The sequence below is a fragment of the Panulirus ornatus genome, chromosome 19 (genome assembly GCF_036320965.1).
Source record: "Panulirus ornatus isolate Po-2019 chromosome 19, ASM3632096v1, whole genome shotgun sequence".
In the NCBI taxonomy this organism is placed as follows: domain Eukaryota; kingdom Metazoa; phylum Arthropoda; class Malacostraca; order Decapoda; family Palinuridae; genus Panulirus; species Panulirus ornatus.
The window spans coordinates 224,687-246,468 of NC_092242.1; the positions used below are offsets into that span (position 1 = coordinate 224,687).

At 40.2% G+C, this 21,782-nt stretch overlaps 1 protein-coding gene across 1 annotated transcript in view; it reads right to left on the reverse strand.

Annotated features, from left to right (window-relative positions):
* Positions 1-2,693: 2,693 nt before the first annotated feature.
* The window catches only part of Ssl1 (general transcription factor IIH subunit 2 Ssl1), an 81,238-nt gene continuing 62,149 nt past the window's right edge, over positions 2,694-21,782 (reverse strand). Inside the window, exons 6-8 of the mRNA XM_071673416.1 lie at positions 13,255-13,395; positions 6,809-6,917; positions 2,694-4,685 (exon numbers count right to left, since the gene is read on the reverse strand). Coding sequence (XP_071529517.1) covers positions 4,560-4,685; positions 6,809-6,917; positions 13,255-13,395 — 376 coding nt within the window. The 3' untranslated portion in view covers positions 2,694-4,559. The remainder of the gene's footprint in view (positions 4,686-6,808; positions 6,918-13,254; positions 13,396-21,782) is intronic.

Sequence of the window (21,782 nt, forward strand, 5' to 3'; positions counted from 1 at the left end):
TGGAGGGATGTCTGATCATTATCTTGTGGAGGCTAAGGTGAAGATTTGTATGGGTTTTCAGAAAAGAAGAGTGAATGTTGGGGTGAAGAGGGTGGTGAGAGTAAGTGAGCTTGGGAAGGAGACTTGTGTGAGGAAGTACCAGGAGAGATTGAGTACAGAATGGAAAAAGGTGAGAACAATGGAAGTAAGGGGAGTGGGGGAGGAATGGGATGTATTTAGGGAATCAGTGATGGATTGCGCAAAAGATGCTTGTGGCATGAGAAGAGTGGGAGGTGGGTTGATTAGAAAGGGTAGTGGGTGGTGGGATGAAGAAGTAAGAGTATTAGTGAAAGAAAAGAGAGAGGCATTTGGACGATTTTTGCAGGGAAAAAATGAAATTGAGTGGGAGACGTATAAAAGAAAGAGACAGGAGGTCAAGAGAAAGGTGCAAGAGGTGAAAAAAAGGGCAAATGAGAGTTGGGGTGAGAGAGTATCATTAAATTTTAGGGAGAATAAAAAGATGTTCTGGAAGGAGGTAAATAAAGTGCGTAAGACAAGGGAGCAAATGGGAACTTCAGTGAAGGGCGCAAATGGGGAGGTGATAACAAGTAGTGGTGATGTGAGAAGGAGATGGAGTGAGTATTTTGAAGGTTTGTTGAATGTGTTTGATGATAGAGTGGCAGATATAGGGTGTTTTGGTCGAGGTGGTGTGCAAAGTGCGAGGGTTAGGGAAAATGAGTTGGTAAACAGAGAAGAGGTAGTAAAAGCTTTGCGGAAGATGAAAGCCGGCAAGGCAGCAGGTTTGGATGGTACTGCAGTGGAATTTATTAAAAAAGGGGGTGACTGTATTGTTGACTGGTTGGTAAGGTTATTTAATGTATGTATGACTCATGGTGAGGTGCCTGAGGATTGGCGGAATGCATGCATAGTGCCATTGTACAAAGGCAAAGGGGATAAGAGTGAGTGCTCAAATTACAGAGGTATAAGTTTGTTGAGTATTCCTGGCAAATTATATGGGAGGGTATTGATTGAGAGGGTGAAGGCATGTACAGAGCATCAGATTGGGGAAGAGCAGTGTGGTTTCAGAAGTGGTAGAGGATGTGTGGATCAGGTGTTTGCTTTGAAGAATGTATGTGAGAAATACTTAGAAAAGCAAATGGATTTGTATGTAGCATTTATGGATCTGGAGAAGGCATATGATAGAGTTGATAGAGATGCTCTGTGGAAGGTATTAAGAATATATGGTGTGGGAGGAAAGTTGTTAGAAGCAGTGAAAAGTTTTTATCGAGGATGTAAGGCATGTGTACATGTAGGAAGAGAGGAAAGTGATTGGTTCTCAGTGAATGTAGGTTTGCGGCAGGGGTGTGTGATGTCTCCATGGTTGTTTAATTTGTTTATGGATGGGGTTGTTAGGGAGGTGAATGCAAGTTTTGGAAAGAGGGGCAAGTATGCATTGTGTTGGGGATGAGAGAGCTTGGGAAGTGAGTCAGTTGTTGTTCGCTGATGATACAGCGCTGGTGGCTGATTCATGTGAGAAACTGCAGAAGCTGGTGACTGAGTTTGGTAAAGTGTGTGAAAGAAGAAAGTTAAGAGTAAATGTGAATAAGAGCAAGGTTATTAGGTACAGTAGGGTTGAGGGTCAATTCAATTGGGAGGTGAGTTTGAATGGAGAAAAACTGGAGGAAGTGAAGTGTTTTAGATATCTGGGAGTGGATCTGGCAGCGGATGGAACCATGGAAGCGGAAGTGGATCATAGGGTGGGGGAGGGGGCAAAAATTCTGGGAGCCTTGAAGAATGTGTGGAAGTCGAGAACATTATCTCGGAAAGCAAAAATGGGTATGTTTGAAGGAATAGTGGTTCCAACAATGTTGTATGGTTGCGAGGCATGGACTATGGATAGAGTTGTGCGCAGGAGGATGGATGTGCTGAAAATGAGATGTTTGAGGACAATGTGTGGTGTGAGGTGGTTTGATCGAGTAAGTAACATAAGGGTAAGAGAGATGTGTGGAAATAAAAAGAGCGTGGTTGAGAGAGCAGAAGAGGGTGTTTTGAAATGGTTTGGGCACATGGAGAGAATGAGTGAGGAAAGATTGACCAAGAGGATATATGTGTCGGAGGTGGAGGGAACGAGGAGAAGAGGGAGACCAAATTGGAGGTGGAAAGATGGAGTGAAAAAGATTTTGTGTGATCGGGGCCTGAACATGCAGGAGGGTGAAAGGAGGGCAAAGAATAGAGTGAATTGGAGCGATGTGGTATACCGGGGTTGACGTGCTGTCAGTGGATTGAATCAAGGCATGTGTATGGGGGTGGGTTGGGCCATTTCTTTCGTCTGTTTCCTTGCGCTACCTCGCAAATGCAGGAGACAGCGACAAAGCAAAAAAATATATATATATATATATATATATATATATATATATATATTAATATGTATAGGTATGTATATGTGCATGTGTGGACAAGTATGTATATACATGTGTATGTGGGTGGGTTGGGCCATTCGTTCGTCTGTTTCCTTGCGCTACCTCGCTAACATGGGAGACAGTGACCAAGTATAATAAATATAAATAAATGGTGTGAGAGGTATGTTGCGAGAAGAAGTGAAAGTTTTAAAAAGGATGTAAGGTATGTGTGTGAGTAAGAAGAGAGGAGAGTGACTGCTTCCCAGTGAATGTCAGTTTGCAGCAGGGGTGTGTGATGCCCCCATGGTTGTTTAATTTGTTTATGGACAGGGTGGTTAAGGAGGTAAAACCAAGAGATTTGGAGTGAGGGGCGAGTATGCAGTTTGTTCAGATTGAGAGGGCCAGGGATGTGAGTCGGCTGTTGTTCACCTATGATACTGTTTCAGTGGCTGATTCATGTCAGAAACTGGAGGTTAGTGACTGAGTTTGGAAAAATTTGAGAAAGGAGAAAGTTGAGAGTAAATGTGAATAAGAGCAATGTTATTAGGTTCAGTAGGGTTGAGGGACAAGTTAATTGGGATGTGAGTTTAGAGAAAAATTGAAGTGAAGTGTTTTAGATATCTGGGAGTGGACTTAGCAGCGGGTGGAACCATGGAAGCAGAAGTAAGTCACAGGGTGGGGGAGGGGGTGAAAGTTCTGGGAGTGAAGAAGGAGAGAACACTATCTCAAGAGAGTAAAAATGGGTATGTTTGAAGGAATAGTAGTTCCAACATTGTTATATGGTTACGAGGCATGGGCTATAGATAGGGTTGTACGGAGGAGGGTGGATGTGTCGGAAATTAAATGTTTGAGGATGTGGTGTGAGGTGGTTTGATTGAGTAAGTAATGTAAAGGTAAGATAGATGTGTGGAAAAAAAAGTGTGGTTGAGAGATCAGAAGAGGGTGTGTTGAAATGGTTTGGACATATGGAGAGAATGAGTGAGGAAAGATAAACAAAGAGGATATATGTGTCAGAGGTAGAGGGAACAAGAAATGGGAGACCAAATTGGACATGGAAGAATGGAGTGAAAAAGATTTTGAGTGATCAGGGCCTGAACATACAGGAGGGTGAGAGGCATGCAAGGCACTGAGTGAATTGGAATGATATGGTATACCAGGGTTGACATGCTGTCAATGGACTGAACCCGGGCATGTGAAGCGTCTGGGGTGAACCATGGAAAGGTCTGTGGGGCCTGTGGTTTCAGTGCATTACACATGGTAGCCAGAGACTGAGTGTGAACGAATGTGGCATTTTTTGTCTGTTTTCCTGGCACTACCTTGCTGATGAGGGAAATTGGGATTAAATATAATAAATAAACAAACATCATATTTTGATATTTTTGTAGAACAAACATGTTTCCAAAGTGCAACATGATTATCTTTAATTTTGAAGTGCACATTGTGCCTTAAGATGTGTCTCTTAATCGTCACTCCCCCTAATCCCTAACTTCCCATAAGCCTTGTGCCAACCACGGGTTCTTCCAGGTACGTAATACACATAATTTTCAATGGTTCTCAGTCCCCTCTTTGTCAACCTCTCCTTATACATCCTCTCCACATGTCCAAACTATTTCAGCACACCTTCACCAGCTCTCTCAACCATGCTCTTTATTGTCAACCTCTCCTCACTAATTCTCTCCAAATGTCCAAACCATTTCAGCACACCCTCTTCATCTGCAACCATCCTCTTTGCATAACCACACCTCTCTCTTACCCTATCATTTCTTACTTCATAAACCCTCCTTACATCACATACAGTCCTCAAACATTTAATTTCTAATACGTTCACCCTCTTCCATACTCTCTGATCTATAGCCCATTCCTCACATCCATACAACACCATCGGGTCAGTTACATCTTAAAACATACCTACCTTCACCTCCCAGATGGTGACCTCTCTTTCCACATTCCTGAATGTTACCAAGAACTTTGCTCCCTCACCCACTCCATGATTCACCTCAGCTTCCATGGTTCCATTCGCTCACATTTTCCAAGTTTTCTCCATTCAAAGTCACACTCATGGGATAGCTAAACCGCCACTAATTCTTTTCGGCATACCAAGCAAATTCTGATGCTAGGGCTTACATATTAGGGTATGTTGATCCCTGTGTTAGGAAAAGATTCTGAGCAACCCAATATATTTCAGCTGTTGTTATACTGAGATATTGTGGGATTTGATGCACATCCTGGACAGGAGTGAACTGTTTCATGGAGGAAGATATCACAATTGAAGCAAAAAACTTGTCTGCATGTCCTACACACATATACCTGTCAAAGAAAGAATACTTCATAATCCACAGTTGGAGAAATAAATGAAAATAAATCTACTTCCAATTTTCCTGACAAACTATGTAATTATTATATAAATATGTGCACCTCAAAATCTTATACAGTTATTGGTCTCTCCATTTTTTCATTCATATAGCTTCATTTATATAACAATATAAAAGATGACTTCTGAAAGCAGCTGGAAATAATATTTTATTTATCTGTCATATACTGTATAAGGAAACTGCTTTGGGAAAAGAGATAAAGTGCTATCCAATTTTTCAGCTTACTTCTCAACTGCACTTCCCAATTTATGGTGTTACATGTGCTTTCCTTGGTGAGATACACTTCAATAACTAATGTCAAGAAGCTGCAAATATATCTGAAGAGAAAATTTTTGGAGGAGACATTTCTGTAACTCTGGTGAGCATGCATTTATATTTTTTTCATGCCTTGGTAGTGTTACAGGTTCACCTGTAAGAGGGTACACAGTACGAGAAAAGTGAACTTTGGAAAAATTTTATCATTGGGAGTACAGTCTTATCAAAGAGCACCTCACTCCAGAGGACTCTACATTTCCCTGCTGTTGGAGGTAGCACAGCCTTGGGCTGCAACAGCTTTCATAAAGGTAATGGGTAACACCAGGACTTACATAAAAACTGGTCTTGAGGTAATTTTAAATGAATAAATGCTCCCCAGTCACAGACAAAAATCCTCAATGAGGCCAAGCCTTAAATGAAACAAGTATATTCCATGGAAAACTACATCCACACACATTTTATTAAACACCCCAGCCTGAGCCTTCAAGGAGGATGAACACTCCTTGCTTGGCACCTAACTCTGTTCCATCTATTGGAAATTGAATTACAAGGTGGGGGGAGAGAGAGAGACAGAGAATTTCCCTACCATACACACACTCACACCCCCTTTTAGTCGCCTTCTATGAAACGCGGGGGAATACGGAGGTAGAATTCTTTCTCCCCTACTCCTATACCTTTGAAATTTTCTTTACCTTCCATGTACCTTAATGCTGAGCCTCTGCAGGGAATCCCCAGTACATTAATCATCCCATGACTTAATTGCTCAAATTTCCCTTCCTTTACATTGGGTTTAATACGAGAAACTATGTCTCCTGCAGCAAATCTTGTGATAGGTCTGGAGCTGTCATTTTTAGCTACATACAGTTTTACGAGTCCATAAGGAACATTTCATGCAACTTCAATTGTTTCGTATATTTGGGCTGCTTCCCAATCAATATTTCTTGGATTGGCAAAAAAGCATAACATCTTAAGATGTAAGGCTCCTCTGGTCACTAAGCAAAAAAAAAGTGAGAAGCAGCTCTATTCCCTCATCAATGGTAATCCCCTAAGGACATTAACCCTATCACTATCTACTGGCGTAAAGTTTAAAACAGTCAATTATATGTTCATCACTTACTTAAAAAAGGAGAAGAATCACTGTCACAGTTTCTCCACATCTTTACATCATCTTTGCCTAACTGCTTATCAAAATCAGTTTGAATTCATTGGGCACCTGTATGCCCTTTCTTGTCCTGGTTAACAAGAAAATCTGTAAACTAATTCAGTGAATCACTTATCCAGCACATCTGCCAAAGGTAACCTATACCAAGGTACATTTTGCTAGCATCCAAATGCTTCACAGGAAAATGAGCTTAATTTCTAACAGGATTATTTCATAATTCTCAGGAAGCTCCACCTTATAGCAATTAGTGCCCAAGTTTCAGGTACAAAATTATGTTTGAACCAATCAATGGTTATACCTTGAGTGGTCACACTGGTTGATTAGCCTTATAAACCATGAAACCTTTGGCTTCTATAAAAACTGGTCCAGATTTAAAGATTTCCCTATGTAGTTTTAATACATATGGCCTTTGCAAAAATAATAGGCAAATTTACACAAATATCCTGATATGCAAATTTATGTAAATGAATATCCCATAATCTTCTTCAGTTGTTGTGCTAATGTGTCTGCAGATGGAAAAACAAATGCTGCAGTGATGTAATAATGTTTTGAGTACACTATGTGGAGAGGAAGGACATAAAAAGGGATGGTGTCATCACTGGGGTAAAGAACGTTCTATACAGTTTCCATACATGACTTACATTCTTATCAGCAGCAGCTGTAGTGAAAAGTTTCTGGCAACCATAACAAAGCTCAGCTGTACTCTCCTCAACTGGTATCTCATCAAAGTGTTTCAGGGGGAAGAGATGCCTGCAAGAAAATATTCATTTTAGCACAGTTTTTATGGAAAATATGGACAGTCAAACTATGAAATTTTAATCATATCTGATGCTCTAAATATTTCACACCTGTATCACATAGCTTGTGGCTTTCTATGTTAGCTGAAAACATTGACAAATTCTTTTCAGTAGTCTCCATACCTTGGAATCAAACATTAACCTTTTCAGTCCTAAACACGTACATCGTACACTCAGTACCAGTCCTATATGTGTACATAAACGTGGTGACATGAAAAGCATAGATGCAATTTTGATGGAAATAGCAATACAGAGGAGGATTATGATGATGACTATGAAGTTTTATTTGGGCCCTATGATGACAGTTAAATGGTAGAAACAGGCTCACTAACAACTGAATTTCTAGGAAAACTTCAAGGGAAAATTTTATGTCTTTGAGTTATGCTGAATTCATTTTTAGTCAAATTTCGTTTTTATCATTTTCTGAAAATCGGGTTAGTGTGAAAGACTGAAAGGGCTTAACAATATGTATTAACCCTTTATGAATTACACATATATGAAAACTATGTCCAGATAAACCATTTAACTTTACAAATGAGGCCCATTCATAAATTCATATTGCACAAACCTTTACTGGAAAATAGAGATGTCAATGCATTTCACTCTGTCTTGTTTTATGACACAAAGGAATATGCAGGACCAGGTAATATATTACTATTTATTCTTTTCTTCAGACTCCCAGAGACATTCAAATTTAAAACTCTAAACAAAACTAAAACTGCCTGACTGCTTCTTCAAATGTGGAATTTTAAATAAGTAATCACAATCAACTGATCCAGTCTATTTAAGCAACTGTTTCAGAAAATGCAAACATCATCACTTGAGTTGTGCTTCCTCAATACACTTCAACCATGACTTAGCAATGACTAGGCCTTATATCAAATTAACGACCACAATGACAATATTTGCCAACCATTACCAAAACTTGATATCAACAACCTCCTAGCATATTTATCTACCCAATTTTCCCCAAACAAAATAGAGGGATATCAGGTGGCTAAACACCTTCAGCACCTTAAAATCAAGTGCTCAACCACACTCACAGATCTTCCAGTGAAACTATATAAGGAATTCCACCATTAACAACACTGCTATATCTATTCTTTCATACTTGATCACCATTTTCTGTGTTACGAAGGTAGCGCATGTGTAATGCACTGAAACCTTGGCTCCTTATTTACATCAGGCCCCATAAAACTCTCTATGGTTTACCTCATATGCTTCAAATGTCCTGGTTCAGTCCACTGACAGCACATCAACCCAAGTTTACCACATTGTTCCCATTCACTCTATTCCATGCATGCCTTTCACACTTCTGCATGTTCAGGTCCCAATCACTCAAAATCTTTTTCTCGCCATCCTTCTATCTTCTATTTGATCTCTCTATTCCCCTTGTTCCTTCCACTTCTGACACATGTATCCTCTGTCAACCTTTCCTTAATTATTCACTCCATATGTCCAAACCATTTCAGCACCCTATTCTTCTCTCTTAACCACACTCTTTTTATTACCACACATCTTTCTTACTCCATCAAACCACCTCAAACCACATGGTGTCCTTGGACATTTAATTTCCAACACATCCATCCTCCTCCACGCAACCTTATCTATAGTCCATGCCTCGCATCCATATGATATCATTGGGACTACTATTCCTTCAAACATAGTCATTTTGCCCTCCCAGACAAAATTCTCTCTTTCCACAAATCCTTCAGTGTTCCCAGAACCTTTTCCCCCCTCCCCCACCCTTTGACTTATTTCCGCTTCCATGGTTCCATTTCCCTCAATCCTGCTGAACATTATAACCTTTTACTTTTATTTGCATTCACTTGACTTTCTCCTTTCACACACACACACACACACTCTTCCAAACTCAGTCACCAAATTCTGCAGTTTCTTACTTGAATCTGCCACCAGTGGTTTATCATCAGCAAACAATAAATAACTCACTTCCCAGACCCTTTCATCCCCCACAGACTGCATACTTACCCCTCTTTCCAAGACATTCCCATTTACCTCCCTCACCATACCATCCATTAACAAAATGAACAACCATGGTGACATCACACATTCCTGCCACAGACCAACCTTCACTTGGAACCATGCACTCTCCTCTCTTCCTACTCACACACAAGCTTTACACCCTTGATAAAAGCTTCTCACTGCTTTCAGCAGCTTTCCTCCCACACCACATATTCTTAAGACCTTCCAAAATGCATCTCTGCAAGCCTGTTATATGCCTTGTCAGATCCATAAATGCCACACACAAATCCATCTGTCTCCTTAAACATTTTCAACCATTCTTTAAAGCGAACACCTGATCTACACATCCTCTACCACTTCTGAAACCACACAGCGTCTCCCCAGTCTGATGCTCTGTACATGCCTTCATCCTCTCAATCAACACCTTCGCATACAACTTTACCAGGTATACTCGACAAACTTTTACCTCTACAGTTTGAACACTCACCTTTATCCCCCTTGCCTGTATAAAATGCATTCCATCAATCCTCAGACACCTCACCATGATCCATACATATACTGAATATCCTTACCAATCAATCGACAACACAGTCACTCCCTCTTTCTTATGAACTTCACCAGTAATAACATCCACTCCAGCCACCCTGCCACATTTCATCCAATATAAAGCTTTCACCACCTATTCCCTTTCCACCAAACCACTCTCCATGACTCTCTCACTTCACATACCACCTCAATCCAAACACCCTACATCTGCTATCCTATCATCAAAAATATTCAAAAGTCCTTCAAAACACCACCCCATTTCCTCCTCATTTCATCATCACCTGTTACCACTTCCACTTTTGCCCCTTTCCTTCCAAAACATCATCTTATTCTCCCTAAATTTTACTGATACCTGTTCACTCCAACTCTCATTTCCCATTTTTTCAAATCCTACACCTTCCTCTTGACCAGCTGCTTTCTCTAATACATACCCTAATCATTTGTACTCCTTCCCTGTAAGTACCACCCAAATGTCTCCCTCTTCTTTTTCACTAGCAACATTACTTCATCTCACCACTCACCTTGTTGTCTCTCCCTTGCCCTTGACTGACATTTGCAGATGACTGTGCATGGAACTGGCAAAGCACATGAAGTATTCTAAATCCATGTTTAGGGCCCAAAGGGTCTTGATCACATGAATGAGGTGAGGCACTGATGAGACGTTGCAGGACGCAACTGCCTGATTGTAGTGAGCCTAGACATCTCATGTGTACTTACATTTTCTTGCTTCCAGGTGAGAATTTGGGCTTTCTTCTCCTTAGAAAGTTAGCCAACCAACTTAAGCACAGGTAGAAGTACAAAGCCCAGAGAAGAAATTCCCTTAATGGCACACTGAGGCAGGATGCTAGTGCTCACACTGTTAGAAACACTAGTCTCAGTGACCAGGTGTATGATGATTTCACCCTGGGAGCCCCATATGCTTGTACCCACAATGAACCTTAGCCATGTATTACATTTTGAAAATATATGGCAGCAGACATTGGCTGGGTGAAACGTAATATTTTGAGGTGGGTTGGGCATTTAGAGAGAATGGAATGTAAAAAGAAGCTTACCTGGTGAGTGTATGATAGTAGGATTAAAAGGGTTGGTGTGAGAGGAAGACCACCAATTACATGGGGAAACAGTGTGGAAGAGTACTAAAGGGAGAGAAATGGGAGAAGAATGTATTGAATGGTGAATGTGAGGGAGGCATGTAAGGACAGGGATAAGTGGAGACTCTTTCTCCTGTGGCCACCCCTTAACTAGAGTTCCCGCAGAGAACAAGCATCAGAGATAAAGATATAAAGATCAACAATGTTTATAGCACACACTGTGTCCTGAAGTTTAGAGTTTAAGACTGAGTTGGGAGATTGGTTGTTTAGTGCATGGTGGGCTATTTCAAAGCATGTTTGTTTTGTCAGTGTTCTATTTATTGAGGGTAGGGAGATCTTCAAGGAGAGGTTGCTGAAGTATGAGGCAGGGGTATGCTTTTAAATTTTATTTGGGAGTTGGTGGTTAATTATAGAGCAGTTAGGATGGGAGGGGTTGTTGCCATAGTTTCTCAATACCCACTTCATAAACAAATTAAACAGTCATGGAGACCACAGACCCATCTTCACCTGAAATCACTCACCATTCTCTCCATCTACTCACTCACACCTTCTTGATAAAAACCCTTCCCTTCTTCTAGTTGCTTTCCTCCCACATATATTCATAATACTTTCCACAAAGCATCTCTATAAACCCTCTCATATGCTTTCTCTAGATCTGTAAATGTAACACACAAATTCTTATGCTTCTCTAAATGTTTCTCACATTCTTAAAACACCTGATTCACAAATTCTCAACCACTCCTCAAACTGTAACTGTTCCTCCCTGGTCTGTATAAGACAGAAGTGACTCCTGAGGCCATGCCTCAGGATTTCTTTCTATCTTTATTAAACTTCCACAAAACTCAGGAAACTGGCCACTTCCACCCAAGAGGACCATACATCATTTGGTGCAGTGATATTGTGTGCATATCTCAGGCTGAGCCCAAGTTGCTGAGTTGAGTAATTTGTCAACCAAGCCATTGAAACTGCAGCCTGTAGGCCTATACAATCACCACAGCCTAGATGGTTTGGTGCACTTTGCTAATAGTTAGACTGCTTTCTTATATTTCTCCTACGTACTTCCCATTGTGATTACGAGGGTGCAGTAATTTCATGAATATTCCTGGACCCTGGACGTTCAAGATTATTTTCTTTCCACACTTATTGCATGATTTTACTGGCAATATTCTACAGAGTGTTCCACACCTGTCAGGCTTATAGGAAATTACTTTTTAGTGTAGGTTGGGGAACATGCCCACAAGGACTTTCCTAGTGTAAATGATGGTATACATCTCCCAGCTGCAGTTCTGAGAGTACACCCTCATTGTTTCCGGTCACTCCCAGCAGTTTAGTTCCTTCAGACACTTCTTAATTCTGCTATTTCAACTGCTTTGGAGGCTAATGTTAGCACACAGTAATATTCTATTTGAGAGTACAAGTGCCTTGAAAAACATCACAAGTTTTTCCTCTCGCCCACAAGATCTAACCTACCATCTTTTTGGAAGAGACAACTGTTACCTTGTTCAGTTTGCTGTTGGATGGGTCACTATGCAATAATACTTCAAGGTCTTTCACATATTTCAATCATGATATAAAGCTGTCTGTGTCTATCTAGTACACTGTACTGCTCTTGATTCTGTCATTCTCTCCATATTCTTCAGCACTCCCAGAACCTTCACCCCCTTACCCAACCTATGACACATTTCTGCTTCCATAGTTCCAATCGCTGCCATGTCCACTCCAAGGTATCTAAAACGCTTCACTTCCTCCACTTTTTCTACATTCAAACTCACACCCCAAATAACCTACCCCTCAACCCTCCTAAACCTAATAACCTTGCTTTTATTCACATTTACTCTTAACTTCCTCCTTTCATATACTCTTCCTACATCAGTCACCAACTTCTGCAGTTTCTTATTTGAATCTGCCACCAGTGCTGTATCATCAGCAAACAATATCTGACTCACTACCCTGGCCCTCTCATACCTTATGTACTTTAACCACTGAAAAGCAAATTGATGTTGGTCACACAAAATTTAAAGTTTTATGACAACAATAAAAAAATACTCTGGAGGTGGGTGCCCCAAGGGTTTAGAACTCCCTCACCAGACAGCACAACTAGGTACCTATATACAGTACATCATACTCTAAACAAAATACATAATCAATAATCATTAAAAAAGAAGGAAAAAAGAATACTAAACCAAGATATGGAAAAAAGATTAACTGGTATAAAGCAGCAGGTGTGCTAACAGCAAATGATCCAACAGAATTTTGAGTTGCTAGCAGCTGGAATCAAGTAATCCAATGATGTCATCTCTGCGGTAGACTCTGACTGGGGTGAACCCAAAACAAACAAGCTGCCACAGCTGAGTGGCTGTAGAAGGGTAAGGAGGGTCAGCATTTCTTTCATCAAAATACTGAGGGTTGGAAGGTTCTAACCCTGATTATCCTCTAGATAATAAGAGAATTTCTTTAATGCTCAAGGAACAGACCATAGAGGGATATTCTGTTCTGGCTCTAATGAGGGTAAATAAAATACTTCACATACAAATTTTTAACCTTCACAAGACAAGCTAACTAAACATAAATCCTAACATTTAAAAAGTCTTACAATAAAAAAGATGTTCCGCATAACCGCATATATTACACATCAATTGGTATAAAGCACAAGTTAGTTATCCTTCTTACCTATATGAGCGTGCAAGGTGTGGAGCTGTTACCAACATGAGGCCACACACACGGCACTCAGCTGGAAGGTCACAGTATTTGGCTGTACACTGGGGGCAATAATAGCCACGTGTGTTAAGAGGAGGTAGATCATCCAAGTGGCTGGAAGCAAAAACAGAATTATTACCTGCACTAAATACATTCTTGTTCAACTATACAGTATATCCCTTTAAAACACCATGATTCTTGAGATCTAACTCACATATGAATTTCACAGAAAATTTCCATCATGTACATAAATCCTTGTACCCATATACATATTATTCAACCAACCAAACTCTTTGAAACATATTTCTTCATTTGAATTTTCCAATTAAATTTTGCTATTCCTTAGTATGCTTTTCCATTGCTTTAGTTTAAATACATTCAGCCATTCATTTCACAAAGATTCTCTTGAACCTTAATCAGTGCTTATCCTTTGCTAAACTGACCACTTCCCTCATAATACAATAATTCATGTTTCCACATCTAGCAAAGAAAATTTCTAAATAAAACCTGCAGTCTACTACCTATTCAACCCTATTCTACAATCACAGATCTAAATTTCAACAGCATTACATGAGCATATCTTTTGTTTCTCCATTCATTTCTAACAACATATCTTCCCTTCTCATTTCTCAAAATCTCTTCCACCATTATTTTTGCATTCATCAGCCTAATATTCTTCACTCCTCTAACTTCTCTATCTTTTATTCATCAAGCCATATTTCACATTCCAACTTGCTCTTCTAACTACTTTGCTTCTGCTTGCATTCAAGTTCCTTTTACATGCTGTCTCTATTTCTTCCCCAATCATTCTTATACCAGTTACATTAACACTGATGTATCATACCATCTAGAAATGCTCCAAATTTCCAGCTGCATTTATGATTCTTGTATTCTACATCTCTCCATAAAAAGCTAGTTATGAATTCTCATTTAATAAACTAATAATAAAACAAGTAACCATAAAGTATAAAGCATCCAATTTTTTTGTGCAAATTATTATCATTATTTCAATGCATCTCTAGGACGTATTTCAAGGTGTTCCTGCAAGTCTGAGGCTGTGCTCCACACATGAAAGGGGTAAGGTGCATACCCTTGGAAGCCCCTCAACAATGCAGCACTCTTTTCCATCTAATGAAGGTACAGACTCACTGAAAGTGGGCATCACTCTTACTGTGTCACCATTTGCAGGCAGAGTCAACTACCAGTAATTAAATTTGTTCCAAAAAAAATTAATACTTGAAAGCCTGAACTTAAACATTAATTGCCATATCTTTTTTGTGGAGACTAATTATAGTCCCTCATGATAAAGGGAATCTCTGCATACCAAAAAAGCACACCTTAGAATTTAAATGAAAGCAGGAAAAGGCAAACCATCTGTAGTTGCTGAGCTTAGCCAATATTAGTAAAGCTGTAATTAAATTAGATAAAAGATAAAATCCTCCATTATCATGACTTTAATAGCAGAGTTAAGACATTTTCTTCATCTCTTTTTAACAATCTGAAATTAATAATCAAATGCTCAACATGAGTTCCCAACTCTCATGGCCACTCTTCCAACACACAATCTTTTTTTAACCTCTGAACACTACCACTATTCATACACTATTTCTATCCCTGTAGAATCCTCCAACTACAATCTTACCTCCTTCACTTCCAATCAGGCATGCCAATCCCTATACCCTCTTGAAGTGCCAACTCTGGCACTTTGTGAGGGCTCAGCATTCATCAAAGAAGCTTCTTTACTGACTTCCCTTGGCTAAAATGTCTCCTGCTGTGCTCACCAAATAGCAAGCACTATCTTGGCTGGAATGAAGTTCTATGTCCCCAACTCTACTACATATTTCTCCCCTAAATCATTATTTGATTGCTTATACTCTGATGCCAACTGTATCAGGGACACAGAGTATCATTCAATGAAACTTCCCTTCCCCTGGATCCCACTTCATTTCTGCCCTGAATCACTACAGTGATTTTTCGTTGAGTCAAGCACACCTTCAAAAAAAGAAAATGTGTTAATTTGACTTCTACTGATGAATATTTCTAGGCCTTAACCAAAAGTATCTAACTTCAGTAATTCAAACTTTCCTCTTCCAAACATAAAAATCTATAGTTAACTCTATAACTCATCATCCTCTAATTCTTCTTTGGATGATTTCATATCAGGTTATCCTCCTCCATCTTCTCCCACTGAACCAATGCAATCTTCATTATTTTTCATGCAGTATCTCAAAAGTATTTACTTTCCCAGCTTCAAGTGGTCTAGGTGTATGGACCTGATGGCATATCTACTTAAATCCTAAAGTGTGCCTATAAGTTAGCTGTACTATCCTGCCTATTTCATGTCTCAAATTCCAAAATTTTCTCTCTTCTTGGAAGTATGCTTTGATGCTGCACATCCCTAAGAAAGGAGACCAGTCTAAACCTTCCGACTACCACCTCATCACTTTCACTTCAGCTATCTCCAGACTTTGAAACCCTCCCTTACTCTCACTTAAACACTTAGGATCCCAGTCCCTTCTCTCTGATCACCAGTGTGGCTTTTCCAGTTTAATATCTATAAGCAATATTGGTAAATCTTTCATCATGACCCTTGACATTTCCATATTGTTTGAAAGGGTGTAGTACAGCTGTTTGCTTTCCAAACTTCCCTCTTTAGTTTTTCTGTTCCTCTCTGTTCCCAAAATCACAGTTTCCTCTCTAGTCAGTCCATTGCAGCAGTGGCTGATGGAGTGACTTCCCAATCTTATTCTACCCAGTGTAACCATTCAGTCAAGTTATGCATAAGGAAAGACGGCGAGGAGGTACAGTTCAGTAAGTTGACTAACCATCAGAGCTCTACTATTTCAGCTCAGGAATGGTTTCTGTTCAGTACTCAGTGGTACTAACCATCAATGGAAATGTCTGTGTTCCATGAAGGGCTACTTTGATGCAATTTATGACCTTGGTACCTATGTGTGTCGCACTCTATAGCTTAGCAGGGACCCAATATACAGACTCGTTAGCTTGTCTTAACTTTTGATGGAGTGACACAGAACTAAGGACGGTGAAATGCACTTGTATATATACTTTATTTTGTACTAAAGGTGACTTTATACATATTTTCTTTTAAACCTATTAACTGTTTCCAGTGGCATGAACTTAGTACCAGGAACAGGTGAAAAAGGCCTCATTCGCACATATCCACTCTCTAGCTGTCATGAATAATGCATCGAACACACCACTCCCTGTCCACAACTAGGCCCAACAGACCTTTCAGTGGTTTCCCCTGGCTGCTTCAAATGCCCTGGTTCACTACCTTGAAAGCACGTCATCCCCTATACATTACAATGCTCCAATTCACTCTGTCCCATGGACAATTGTTACTTTCCTGCATGTTCAAGCTCTGAACACTCAAAATCCTTCAAACTCCAATCTTTCATCTCCCTGTCCCCTCCACCTCTTACATATGCATCCACTTTCTGTCAACCTCATCTCAATCTCTCCATATATCCAAACCATTTTAGCACAACCTCCTCAGCTCTATAAACCATACACCTCTTATTACTACATCCCTCTCTTACCCTTCATAATTCAGTTGATATAATCACCTCACACCACATACCATCCCTGAACATTTCATTTCCAATACATCCAATATCCTTCACATATTCTCATCTATAGTCCATGCCTCATATCCATACGTCATCACCTGGACTACTATACCTTCAACCATAACCATTTTTGCCTATCCAGATAATGACTTATCTTTCTACACTTTCCTTAATGCTCCTAGAACCTTCAACCCCTTACCAACCTATGACTTACTTCCACTTTCATGGTTCCATTTATTCCCGTGTCCATTCCCAAGTATTGAAGACCCTTCACTTCCTCCAACTTTTTTCCATTCAAATTCACACCCAACTGATCTGTCCTCTGCACTGCTAAACCTAATAGCCTTGCTTTTTTTCAGAATTACTCTCAGTTCCCTCCTGTCACACTTTCTCCCATACTTAGACACCAACTTTTGCATTTTCTCACTCATATCTGCAAACAACTCACTCACTCCCAGGCCTTCTCAACCCCTACAGACTGCAAACTTACCCCTCTCTCCAAGATAATTGCATTTGCCTTCCTAACCACTCCATCAATAAACAAACAAAACAGCCATGACAACATAACAAAACCATGACACAGACCCAACTTCACCTGAAACCACTCATTCTCCTCTCTACCTACTTGCACACAAGCCTTACAGTCTTGATAAAAACTTCTCATTGCTTCTAGTAGCTTTCCTCCCACATCTATATTCAAAAGACATTCAATAATAAATCTCTATTAACACTATCATATGCTTTCTCCACATCCATATACACCACATACAAATCCTTGTTTCTCTATGTATTTCTCATACACAATCTTTAAAGCAAACACCTGATCCATACACCCTCTACCACTCCTGAAACCACACTGTTCCCTTATCATGATGCTCTGTACATGCCTTTGCCCTCAAACACATGCCTTACAGTCTTGATAAAAACTCATTGCTTCCAGTAGCTTTCCTCCCACAACTATAATCAACTGACCTTAACAACAAATCTCTATCAACCCTATCATATGCTTTCTCCATATCCATATATGCCACAGACAAATCCTTGTTTCTGTATTTCTCACACACAATCTTTAAAGCAAACACCTGATCCATACATCATGTACCACTCATGAAACCATATTTCTCCTCCCTAATCTGATGCCCTGTACATGTCTTTACCCTCTCAATCACTACTCTCCCATACAAATTACCAAGGACACTCATCAGACTTATACCCCTGTACTCTGAACTCTCACCTTTATCTTCCTTGCCATCATAAAATGGTACTATAGACAGTCTGCCAATCCTCAGGCATCTTAACATTCGCCTTGACCTCATGGTGCTCTCTCTTGTACATCTCCCAATCACTTGCACTCCTCCCCAAAACTACTTTACTTTATCATCCCATCAATTACTAACCCTTCTCATCTGCAACCCTCCCACCTTCCACATGCCACCCACTTCTAGCACACGTCAGCACTGCTTCCCTAAATATCTTCCGTTCCTCACCCACTTCTCATGTTTCGAGTACTCTCAACATCTGCCATTTTACACCTAATATCACCAGGTATTTCTTCATACTAGTCTCTAAAAAGCTCGCTTACTTTCACCATCCTCTTTTCATTTATATTGTTTCCTCTTTTTCAAAAACCCCTTCAAATCTTCACTCTTGCCTCCATCAAGTAATGATCAAACATCCCACCGGTTACCTTTTTCAACACAATCACATCCAACAGTGTCTCTTTTATACACACATTAATTAGTACATAATCCAATACTGCCCTCTTACCATCTCTCCTACTCAGCTGTGTATACTTACACATGTCCCTCTTTTTAAATCAGGTATTTCCAATCACCAGTCCTTTTTCAGCAAATGACTCCACAAGCTGTTGTTTACCATTTCTATTCACCTCACTGAATACCCCAGGCCCCCCAATCATACCTTACAACACCTATCACTACTACTCAATCTCTTGCGTCAAAATTACAGACACACACACACACACTCAGCTGCACCTAAAACACTTGCCTTTCATCGTCCTCCTCCCTACAGCTAGTTGTATGAGCACTTATAATTGCCCATCTTTTGCAATCAACTTAATTCTTACCTACATCGAGGATGTAAGGCATGTGTACGTGTAGGAAGAGAGGAAAGTGATTGGTTCTCAGTGAATGTAGGTTTGCGGCAGGGGTGTGTGATGTCTCCATGGTTGTTTAATTTGTTTATGGATGGGGTTGTTAGGGAGGTAAATGCAAGAGTTTTGGAAAGAGGGGCAAGTATGAAGTCTGTTGGGGATGAGAGAGCTTGGGAAGTGAGTCAGTTGTTGTTCGCTGATGATACAGCGCTGGTGGCTGATTCATGTGAGAAACTGCAGAAGCTGGTGACTGAGTTTGGTAAAGTGTGTGGAAGAAGAAAGTTAAGAGTAAATGTGAATAAGAGCAAGGTTATTAGGTACAGTAGGGTTGAGGGTCAAGTCAACTGGAAGGTGAGTTTGAATGGAGCAAAACTGGAGGAAGTGAAGTGTTTTCGATATCTGGGAGTGGATCTGGCAGCGGATGGAACCATGGAAGCGGAAGTGGATCATAGGGTGGGGGAGGGGGCGAAAATTCTGGGGGCCTTGAAGAATGTGTGGAAGTCGAGAACATTATCTCGGAAAGCAAAAATGGGTATGTTTGAAGGAATAGTGGTTCCAACAATGTTGTATGGTTGCGAGGCATGGGCTATGGATAGAGTTGTGCGCAGGAGGATGGATGTGCTGGAAATGAGATGTTTGAGGACAATGTGTGGTGTGAGGTGGTTTGATCGAGTGAGTAACGTAAGGGTAAGAGAGATGTGTGGAAATAAAAAGAGCGTGGTTGAGAGAGCAGAAGAGGGTGTTTTGAAGTGGTTTGGGCACATGGAGAGAATGAGTGAGGAAAGATTGACCAAGAGGATATATGTGTCTGAGGTGGAGGGAACGAGGAGAAGAGGGAGACCAAATTGGAGGTGGAAAGATGGAGTGAAAAAGATTTTGTGTGATCGGGGCCTGAACATGCAGGAGGGTGAAAGGAGGGCAAGGAATAGAGTGAATTGGAGCGATGTGGTATACCGGGGTTGACGTGCTGTCAGTGGATTGAATCAAGGCATGTGAAGCGTCTGGGGTAAACCATGGAAAGCTGTGTAGGTATGTATATTTGCGTGTGTGGACGTATGTATATACATGTGTATGGGGGGGGGTTGGGCCATTTCTTTCGTATGTTTCCTTGCGCTACCTCGCAAACGCAGGAGACAGCGACAAAGTATAATGAAAAAAAAAAATATCAGTCTAAAAACATATTTCTTTTATACCTGATCACCATTTCCTGTGTTGGCGAGGTAGCACCAAGAACAGAAGCATTTGCTCACATACATTCTCTAGCTGTCATGTGTAATGTGCAAAACCACAGCTTCCTATCCACAACAAAGCTCCACAGACCTTTCCATAATTTACCCCAGACACTTCACCTAACTTGGTTCACTCCACTGACAGCATGTCGATCCCTGTATACATCATCATCCCAATTCACTCTAACCAACATACGCCTCTCATTCCTATACATGTTCCAAGCCCAGTAACTTAAAATATTTTTCACTCCATCCTTCCACCTTCAATTAGGTCTCCCCATTCTCCTTGGTGCCTCCATTTCTGACATATAACTCCTCTATGTCAACCTTCCTACTCGTACACACATCTTACACCCTTGATAAAAAGCTCTCACTGCTTCTAGCAGCTTACCTCCCAAACAATATATTCTTAAGACCTTCCACAAAGCATCTCTATCAACACTAACATATGCCTTTTCCAGATCCATAAATGCCACACACATATCCATCTGTCTTCCTAAGAATTTCTCACATATTCTTCAAAGCAAACACGTGATCTACACATCCTCTACCACTTCTAAAACCACACTGCTTTTCCCTAGTCTGAAACTCTACACTTTCCTTCACCCTCTTACTCAATACCCTCCAATACAATTTCCCAGGAATATTCAACAAGCTTATGCATCTGTAGTTTGAACAATCACCTTTATTCCCTCTTTCTTTATACAATGGCACTATACATGCATTCTGTCAATCCTCAGGCATTTCACCATGATCCATACATATACTGAATATCCTTACCAACCAATCAACAACACAGTCATCCCTTTTCTTAGTAAATTCAACTTTAACACCATCGACTCCTGCCAAACTTGACACATTTCATCTTCCGCAAGGCTTTCACCATCTCTTCTCCCTTCACCAAGCCACTGTTCAGGATAGGATATAGAGTTGCTCCCCAACATATATCTGAGTTTCGTCCTGACCGACTGGTCAGATCTCTAAATGGACATAAGTCAGATGTATGGCAGTGTGGCATGTAGAACTAGTATACAGCATTCTTTTATCCTATTTGATCTCGATCATGATTACCTCATTTTTTATCAACCATCTTTATGATATGATTCTGCAGTTTCTTCTTACTGTTTATTGAAGATTCTTTAGCTCACAGATTGATTCATCCAAATTTTCAATGAACTTTTCAGCAGCTCCATCAGCACTTGCTGCTTCACCTGTGACTTGAACATTGCGCAAGCTACATCTTCTTTTAAATCTACTGAATCAACCATGACGTGCTGTGAAGTTCTCAATGTAATCCTCTCCTGCTCATTCCTTCAAAGTCTCAAAAAGACTTCTAGCCTCCACCTGAATTGTTAGTAAGCTTAGTTGTACATGTTTTTGCATTTGATCTCCCATTCACAGAATCAACAACTTTTCCATTTTGTGGATGGGCCCTTGTTAATTTGTTATTATCATAGACTTCATACTTTCCAAACCTTTCACTGCTTCACATATTTTTTCTTTGTCTTTTACAATTGTGGAGACCATCAAATAAGACAACTATAGATCACATGCAATCACATCAACTTT